General features: G+C 42.1%; 2 protein-coding genes across 2 annotated transcripts; one reads left to right on the top strand and one right to left on the bottom strand.

Annotated features, from left to right (window-relative positions):
- Nucleotides 1–3647: 3647 nt before the first annotated feature.
- LOC113927871 (E3 ubiquitin-protein ligase RNF138-like) lies at nucleotides 3648–4745 on the bottom strand. Its single transcript, XM_027604039.1, has 3 exons — nucleotides 4718–4745; nucleotides 4272–4394; nucleotides 3648–4001 (listed from the first exon to the last, which is right to left on the bottom strand). The coding sequence occupies exons 1-3, from the start codon at nucleotides 4743–4745 to the stop codon at nucleotides 3757–3759; spliced, it is 396 nt and encodes a 131-aa protein (XP_027459840.1). The 3' UTR covers nucleotides 3648–3756.
- A 243-nt stretch (nucleotides 4746–4988) lies between these two features.
- Nucleotides 4989–7743, top strand: CALHM6 (calcium homeostasis modulator family member 6). Its single transcript, XM_027602433.1, has 2 exons — nucleotides 4989–6383; nucleotides 7255–7743. The coding sequence occupies exons 1-2, from the start codon at nucleotides 5844–5846 to the stop codon at nucleotides 7675–7677; spliced, it is 963 nt and encodes a 320-aa protein (XP_027458234.1). The 5' UTR covers nucleotides 4989–5843; the 3' UTR covers nucleotides 7678–7743.
- The last annotated feature ends 1164 nt before the right edge of the window (nucleotides 7744–8907 follow it).

Genomic DNA, 8907 nt, shown 5'->3' with positions numbered 1-8907 from the left:
GGATACTTAAAATATAGATGAATTTTGATTTGATTTTATTCTTATGGGTGGATCTTGGGACCAGGATCGATACCTTGCTAGAATCTAGAAGTCATATTCCAAGCAAGGTCATACCATTAGTCTGAGTTCTCATGAAGACACAGAGAATAACGTTTGAGAACTAGCTCTCTTGAAGACGACTACAAGGAACTTTTAGGTTTACAGTGTGAAATTCTTTCAAGAGTTTCTCTTCCTTTCTTTTCCACGAATTTTTTTGAGGTTTCTGAAACCCATTCCTGACAGCGATAATGATAGTGCTGAGAAACAAAGTACTACAGTTAAAACAAAACAAAACAAACAAAATCCATAACAACCGGTTTTCCAATGTGCTTGCCATGAAAATCTCTCACTCATTTTTTAAAAGTTGAAGTAAATTGATGTTAAATTATAGATTTTCAAAAGCATAAAGGTCTTTCAAATATTTAGTCTACTCTCAAGAAAAAATTCTTGAATCCTCCCCACACCATTAGTATATTATTCTATTTCCACTAAGTACTGAACTTCTCAGCAATGTCTTCTCCAAACAGAGCTGGGTATAAAGGGCTGAGCAATCTTCAATAGACTTAGAACTAGAACCACCCACTACTTCAGTGATGGCAGGGGTAGATGTCACATACTAGACTCATCTGCTGGTACTGGGAGAAAATTCAGACTGGCCGGCAGAACCCAGACTCTCACAATTACGGTAACCTGTAATAAGTACAGAGTGATCATTGGTATCTGGGAGATCCATGATTGGGGGAGCACAGTGGTGGCAACCCCAGGAGGTAGTGTTTGGAGACACAAGCTGATAGGATAGTAAGTCAGGATGCGGCTGAGTCTGTAATGAGTTTCAGGGGCAGGGTTGCAAACCTTATACTCTGGTCTATAGAGCCCCTAAACCTGACCTTTCACGTGCAGCTCTGCCCTCATGATGTGCCAACTTCCTTCTCACCTTTACTGTTCCATCACTTTGGCTTTCTTTCCAACCACAGAGTGCTAAGTTCCCTGCACCCCAGGGCCTTGCTCATTCACATTTATCCTTAAATGTCCTCTCCTTACAAAGGCTTTCTCAGGATACGCTCTACCACGTGATTCCATTTTAATTATTTTCATAACCTTGAGGAATTTCCTCCTCATTCTCTATCCTCACTAGTACAAGCTCAATGAAAGGAAGGTCTCTGTTTGTCTTGTTCCTTATTGTACCCAATAATACCAGGCACTTTTGTAGGTTCCTATCATATTCTGGGAGCTTATTAAACATTTAAATGAATGATTGAATGAAAAATGAACTCATTAATAAACTGTTAACAAATGAATTACTCTAGCTGGGATAGGAGACTGACAAGATGGAAGTTTCTGTAACTAAAAATATTTGAAGCCAAATCCTTGATGAAATAACAGGAGCTAGGGAGAAGAGGAGCTGTCACCAGATGCAAAAGTCTTTTTTTTTTTTTTTAGGAGAAAACAACTTTTAATTGAAAAATAAAGCAATACATCTCAAATAAGACTCTGTTTAACAACATAAACTGTAACTTCCTGAGGGAAATAGCTTTCCTAGCAGTGGTATTGTGAAATTTAGGTATCAGCAATCAATAGTTTCCCTCCTTTATTCTGACTCAGCTATAAGCATATTAAAAATAAGGACTTTCTCATGAATTTAAACTGTAAATCTGTAAAGCCTGTCCCTATTCCTAATCCACTGACAAAAGGTGAGATTTTAAACAAACATTTTCATACTGAGGAGTTCCCAGGTAATAGCAAATAGTCAATATTTTCCTTATGAAAAGTTTATAGGAAAGACACACAAGACTATTATTGATATTTAATTAATCCACAAACTTCAAAACACAATTTCATCAAGACGATCTCTCCTACAATTTTCCTTTAAAGAAGTTCTCAAATCTCAGAATGGTTTACAACTTGATATACTGGAAGTATTAACTCTGAAAGAAAGTAATAAAGTTATTGCTTTAAACTGGAAAAATCTATGCTCAAAAATTTTAAAAAGAGTTCATTAAACAGCTATTCTTACAATTACACTCATGTAACTGCCGAGAAAATGTTCAAGCACATAGTAAACTCTTTTGAATGACAGAACAAAGGCGTATGTTCATCAAGATGTATGGCTTTTTTGGTGATTGTTATTACTATCATAGTCATTTTGTTTGACTGAAAAAGGTTTTTACAAAACTCCACTTGCAAAATTAACATTTTTATTAAATCAAGTTTAAAAAAATGTTCACTGTAGAAAAGTCAACAAGGGTTTTAACAAAACCAAAATATACCCTTTCATACAATATATGTATATATTAGCAGCAAACTACTTCTGAGATTTTCTTTTATGTTCTTTTAGTTAAAGAAAGCATAAACAATGCATATTAGTATGGAATGTCAGCTAATACACTCTTCCTCTTTTATTCTGATTTAGCTTCTAGCACAAATTATTTTATGATTCTTATTAATAAATACGAAGAACAAACCCAGTTTTGACTAAGAAGTAGTGAAACAGTGGTTGGTAGCATCCATCTCATTACTTCATAGTCATGCATTATCTTTGAGAATAACAAACGAGCACCATATAAACAAGGTAATTATGTGTGTGTGTAAATTCAACTTTTAAGGTGTGATAGTAGCCCACTAGACCACTTAGCATTTGGCTGTTACTTTTTAAAAATTTGGTGATATATAAAATGTTAATCAAATCAGATACTCAATCCCATATTGCTTGTCCATTTTTAGAATCTTAATAGAAATTCTGTATATACCCTGACAAATTGTATGCATATGTGTGCATATACACATACAAAAGTGTATGCATGTATACATATACACCTTTAGCTTTCAATGAATTTCTAAACTGAGATGAAGCCAAACCTTTCATCTAAATATACATGTAGAATATGGTATCACCAACTGGAAGTTTCTAATAAAAGTTTTATCTTAGCTAAGGAGAAATACTGGCTATTGAAAGTTTTGAGGCCAAAGAGCTGTAATTCAGCTTAATATACTCTGGGCTTACAAATTAGTCAGCCAAACAAACAGGATTTGAAATTACCAACTGCCCACCTAAGAAATAATTTTTTCTCTTAGTATTTCCTTCTAAGACAAAAAGGAAATATCTTTACAATGAACTTTCACTTTTTAAAGAGTTATAATTATTAAAGAAATCTCACTAGTCTTCAAAAATACTAAACATTATATAAATACAATTTTCTTATAGTTGAATTTCTTTAGCTAGAATCTGTATTACAAAACTTTCCTTTGGATTGTTTCATTTAGCACTTCAAGTCTCCATTCTGCAACTCTGGTAACTGGCTCAGATTTGGTAGGTTTCTATCAATCACATCTTTCAGAATGTGCTACTGTGTGTTACCTGTGTACAAAAAAGTCAATGGGAGGAACTGCAACAAATTCCAAAAGCAACATAAGGAAAAATTCAAGACTGTGTAATATAAAAAAAGATAAGTACAACATGGAATCCCTTTTGTTCATTACATTAATGAATATAATCCTTTCAATATTTTTAAAGATAATGTCCCAACTTTCATTTTTTAACTTATCAAGAAGACCAAGTTTTTAGATGGCCCACCTTTATTTTTTAATTAGAAAACTAAATCAATAGACTGAATTACTTTTATTAATATACACATCAAGTTACTGAAACGGTGACTTCATGTAGTTTTCCCCTTAAAGATGGCACTTGCAGGTACAAAGATGCAGAGATTTCTATAGCCTTCAGATGTTTACTTGAAAAGATTCTTCAACAGCAGTTTGATACTGGGTTTCCTCATCTAGCTGAAGATTCACAGGAACTATCTGAAACAGGTGATTACTGTTACAGTGATCCAGTAAACGCTGTCTGGTAAAATTTGATTCTTGACACAAGGGACACTTAAAGGTAGGATGCCCAGAAGAACTTGTATTCTCCTGATAAGTTTCTGTGGTATCAGATGTAGATGTTTCACTCCTATTACTGTTCCCTACTGAATCTTGAGAGATCTGAAAGTTTGGAATGATAGAGGAAACACCATATTCATCTTGATACTTCTTACAAGATTTGTAATGATGTCTCATGCGATAGAATTTAATCTGTTTTGCCCAGCATCTGCAGCTACCAGAAAACTTCCTCATGATATTTTCAAGGTCTAAGGCCCGTTCAGGACATGCTCTCTCTCTTCTAGTCACATTTCCACGACAGAGGGGACAATGTATTCCGCTTTCTCTCATTGCAGTCAGGAAACATTTTCTACAGAAAACGTGCTGACAGGCCGCGGTCCTCACGGGCGTTTTGAGCACCTCCTGACAGACAGGGCAGTGGAAATCATCTTCGGTGTAGGACGTGGCCGCGGAGAGCTCCTCGGCCGTGGTGGGGGCTGGGGGGAATCAAGGAGATGGCAGCAGCGGCGGCGGCGACAGCAGCCAAGCTGGCGGTGGCAGCCCTGGGCCCGACTCTCTACGCGAACCCCCAGATGCAAAAGTCTTAATAAATGAAGGGAGTGAACACAGATGGCAGGAGTGAGGGGGGGGGCGGAGTTTGTGCTGAATAGCTTGAGCCTCAGTGGAGAATAAACTATTAGAAGATAACGGAAAAGCCTAGGTTTGGACATTGTAATGGGAGAATGCCAGCCTACCCTCCCTCTTGTTTTGAGAAATGTGTTACTCAAGAAGACAGAAGGGCACATTTTAGTTACGTTACAGGTTAAGGGAGATTTGGATAAAGCCATCTGCGTAAAGGTTGTGGATACAGTGAGATTTGTTCATGACGGTATATAGAAAGTGTGGAGCAGGGAGGCAACATCTTTAGGAGATGTGTGGTGGGAGTAAAGAAGAGTCTAGCAGTAAGAGGGGCAGAGTCAGCTGAGGGACAAGGGAAGCAAAAAAAAAAAAAATCTTTTTTTAGATGTAGGAATAAAGCAGAAATGACATGCCTCAAATAGGGAACTCAAGGCTGCAAGTTTACGGGAAGCCTGGCAGTACCCGGTTTAATTTCAGAGAAGAGGAACCTAACTGTCCTGCATGACAATTTGGACTCACACAGAGAGAACAGCTTTTCATCAAAATACTACAGAATGGTGGTTTTGTACCAGGCGCTGGTAGTGGGAGGGAGCTATGTCGTCCAGGTAGTGACAGTGTTAGGACATACCTGGGGGACTAAAAGAGGCAGAAGCCAGTCCAGTATGTTCAGTCTAACGCCCTGTGGGAGATCAGAGAACAGTCGGCGTGAACGAGGCTGGTGACTCTGTCCAGAGGGGGGACAGGAAGAGGGCAGAAGATGGTGGAGGTCCTAGAACTTGAGCCGAGCTTTGTTGTGATTTAGCTTATGAAAATTTGTCCTCGAGTAATGTTTCCTGTAACTGCCTAGTTTTTTTGTAATTGGGTCTGAGAGTTGGCTTCGGAAGGAAGGCGGCTGCAATAGCGGAAAATCTGGCGTTCTGCGTTTACGCCAGTAAAATTTAATACTCTTTTATCGGGTAGCTGCACTGAATCAGGAAGGGTAAGTGAGGGAAATCGCCCGGTTTCCCGTCAGGTGGTGGGAAACAAAGGTAACCATTCCATGGAGTCTCAGTCAAGTTCCTGAATTGTGAGAGAAAAGTGACCAGTGATCCTGAGAGGTCAAAGGGTGTATCAGCCAGAGTTGGTTTGCTTGAAATAAGAAAGCGAAAGCTCACGGAGGCCCAAGAAGCCCTTTCCTCCCTGTCCGGAAGCTGCCGCTGGGCAGAGTGGAAATCCCTAGACAGCCCACCCAAACCGTTGGAGGAGCAGGGCCGTGAAGAGGCAGAAGCTTCCAGACTTGTCCACGGCGCCCCCGGGTAAGGAGACCCATGGATAAGATTCGGACGGTGCTAGACCTGCACCTCAAGCATCACAGCACGCTGGGCTACGGCCTGGTGACCCTCCTGACGGCGGGCGGGGAGCGCCTGTTCTCCACCGTCGTGTTCCAGTGTCCCTGCAGCGCCACCTGGAACCTGCCCTACGGCCTGGTCTTCCTGCTGGTGCCGGCGCTGGCCCTCTTCCTGCTGGGCTACGTGCTCAACGCGCGCACCTGGCGCCTGCTGACCGGCTGCTGCGCGCGCGGCGCCCGCGGCGCCCGCACCGGGTGCTGCAGCGCGGGGCTGCGGGGCGCGCTGGTGTGCGCGCAGCTCAGCGCCGCCGCCGCGCTCGCGCCGCTCACCTGGGTGTCCGTGGCGCTGCTCGGGGGCGCCTTCTACGAGTGCGCCGCCACCGGGAGCGCCCCCCTGGCGCGGCGCCTGTGCCAGGACCGCGAGCCCACCTGCGAGGCCCAGCTGCCGCTGGCGCCCTGCCACCAGGCCCAGGCGTCCGACGCGCAGGACCTGCTGAAGGAGCTCACGGCCCAGTCGCAGGTCAGACGCGGGCCGCTGGCCGCCGTCGGGGACATGGGAGAGGGGCCGGGGGAGGTGCAAGCGGGGTGTGCCCTGGCTCCAGACGCAGGACCCCGGAAGACAAACTAGAATGGCGACTATTTCAGTGACACGAATGAAAGGGAGGGAAGGCGCACGGGCAGTTTCAGGCACCTGCTCGGGGCCGGATACCGCGCCAGGCCCTTGATCTCCGATCCCGCACTATCCTCTTGATACACCATGTGCAGGTCGAGGTGTTTGTCCAGCCAGAAGAAGGCAGATTTGTTACAATAAAATGGGTTGTCCTGGCTTTAAAGCCACCACCCCACACTGCTTCTGGGCATATAAAGCCCAGAGGTTCTTGAAAATGAATGCTTGTTCCTTTGGATTGGCCGAAATTCCACGTTTTGAATTCTAGCGGAGTGATATATAGGCCCGTCTCTGGGCCCTTGACCTGACTTGGAAAATGACTTGTCAAGCAGTTCTACCGAGGGGTTTGGGTGGTTACCGGCACTTCTTTCTCTTAAGAGACTAAGACCTAAAACTGTTGCTTGAGCATCATAATCACTGTGAGTAGTTCAAATTCTATGTAAGAAGTTTTAAATTTGGGGGCGCCTGGGTGGCTCAGTCGGTTAAGCGTCGGCTCAGGTCATGATCCCAGGGTCCGGGGATGGAGCCCTGGGTGAAGCTCCCTGCTCAGCGGGGAGTCGGCTTCTCCCTCTCCCTCGGCCCCTAACCCCTGCTCGTGAGTGCGTCCTCTCTCTTGCGTGCGCGCACTCTCTCAAATAAATAAAATCTTTTTTTTAAAAGGATTTTAATCTTTTTTGTATAAAAAAAATGTGACTAAATTGCTGTTTTGTTGTGTTTTCCTAAGGTGCTGGGCTGGAGCCTGATAGCCGTTGTCATTATCTTCTTTCTGATTTTTACCTCTATCTCCCGATGCCTCTCTCCAGTTAGTTTCCTGCAGTTGAAATTCTGGAAAATCTATTTGGAACAGGAGCAGCAGATCCTTAAAAGTCAGGCCACAGAGCATGCAACAGAATTGGCAAAAGAGAATATTAAATGTTTTTTTGAGTGCACACATCCAAAGGAATACAACACCCCCAGCATTGAAGACTGGCAGCGGATTTCATCACTATATACTTTCAATCCAAAGGAGCAGTACTACAGCATGTTGCACAAATATGTTAACAGGAAAGAGAAGAGTCATAGTATGAGATCTAACGAAGGAGATGCAGTGATTCCTGTTCTTGGCTTTGTAGATACACCTGGTATGAACACTGCTGCTGAGCTATGACCTTATTAATGAATACGGGAAAAGTTATTTTGTGTTTTCGCTTCATTAAAAAACCCACAAACTTTGGTATTGTTTATGACTGCTCTTTTTTTGATTTTTCAAATTGTGGAAACAATTTTAAACAAATGAAACATTAGAACTTTACCTATTTATTATATTAATTATAAAAAAGGAAGCAAAGTCTAGTGATTCACTCAAAGTGACAAACTGGAACTAGGTCAGAAGTTTTATATCCCTAGTCTAGGGTCCTTTTCACTGAATAATAATGCTGTCAAATGAAAGACTTCAGTAGCAAAAACTGAAAGAACAAATGAACTTCTGACCTTTCTTTTAGGTTATCTGATGTTAATTTCAAATTCACTGTCTTGCAGATAACACCTTGTTTGGAACATTAAAATACTGGCATTTTATGGCTTTAATGTGGTCGGTAACAAAAACCCAAAAAATTATCACAAAAAAGGAAAGTAAAATTAAAAAAATACAAGATATGAAAAACTAGGATAATTGCAAGCAAAACTGTTGGTTTTCGCTTGCAGGATTGGAGGGAAAATTTTAAAGCATTTTATCATGGGAAATTTCAAATATGCCCAAAAGTAGAGAGGACAGTGTTATGAACCCCTTTAGAGTATTACACAGCTTTGGCAGAGTACGGGAGTCCGATAAAACCCATACCATACAAATAAATATAGAAATACAGACTGTCACCTGGTTTAGAGTATGGGAGGGGACTGAAGAAATCTGTGAGAAACTGCAATCCGAAAAATAGAGCATTTCTGTTTGTACAACAGCATGGAAAGGACTGAGGTGAGAAAGATCTTAGCACAGTTGGAAGCCTTAAAGGTGACTGGAAGAGACGAAGCAAGGGCCCGGTCATGCAACTCCTTGAAGTCATGCAAAGGAGTTTGGTTTTCATGCCATGAGCAATTTAGGAAGATTGTTCTGATACTCTTGTGGAAAAAGCCATGGCGGGGAAGAGGGAGAGCCAACATGGAAATGGAGAGACTGATCAGGGCGCCCCTGCAGTGAAAAGAGGTAGGAGTGAACTTGAACTGGGTTGATGGTGATGAAAACAGAAATGGAGAGGTTCAAGGTGGATTTTGATCACAGACATGACAGGCTTTGTTGATGGAGAAGATGCAAAGATTTATTGAGAGCAATAGCGTCTGTAGACAAAATTCTGTTGCTTGACAATACCAGGGGACATTAGATTGTCATTTGTGCACATCTCCC

The sequence above is a fragment of the Zalophus californianus genome, chromosome 7, assembly GCF_009762305.2.
Source record: "Zalophus californianus isolate mZalCal1 chromosome 7, mZalCal1.pri.v2, whole genome shotgun sequence".
NCBI classification, from domain to species: Eukaryota; Metazoa; Chordata; class Mammalia; order Carnivora; family Otariidae; genus Zalophus; species Zalophus californianus.
The sequence above is the reverse complement of the archived record's forward strand: the minus strand, read 5'-3'. Positions and strand labels throughout refer to the sequence as shown.

Bases quoted from the DNA above. Each gene is read 5' to 3' on its own strand.
- LOC113927871 (XM_027604039.1), bottom strand. From the start codon at position 4,745: ATGGCTTTATCCAAATCTCCCTTAACCT. The intron at 4,395-4,717 runs GTAACGTAACTA...GATTCCCCCCAG, and splicing joins ATCCAAATCTCCCTTAACCT to CCCCCACCACGGCCGAGGAG. The intron at 4,002-4,271 runs GTAGAAAATGTT...AAGATTCAGTAG, and splicing joins GGCCTGTCAGCACGTTTTCT to GGAACAGTAATAGGAGTGAA.
- CALHM6 (XM_027602433.1), top strand. From the start codon at position 5,844: ATGGATAAGATTCGGACGGTGCTAGACCTGCACCTCAAGCATCACAGC. The intron at 6,384-7,254 runs GTCAGACGCGGG...TGTTTTCCTAAG, and splicing joins AGCTCACGGCCCAGTCGCAG to GTGCTGGGCTGGAGCCTGAT.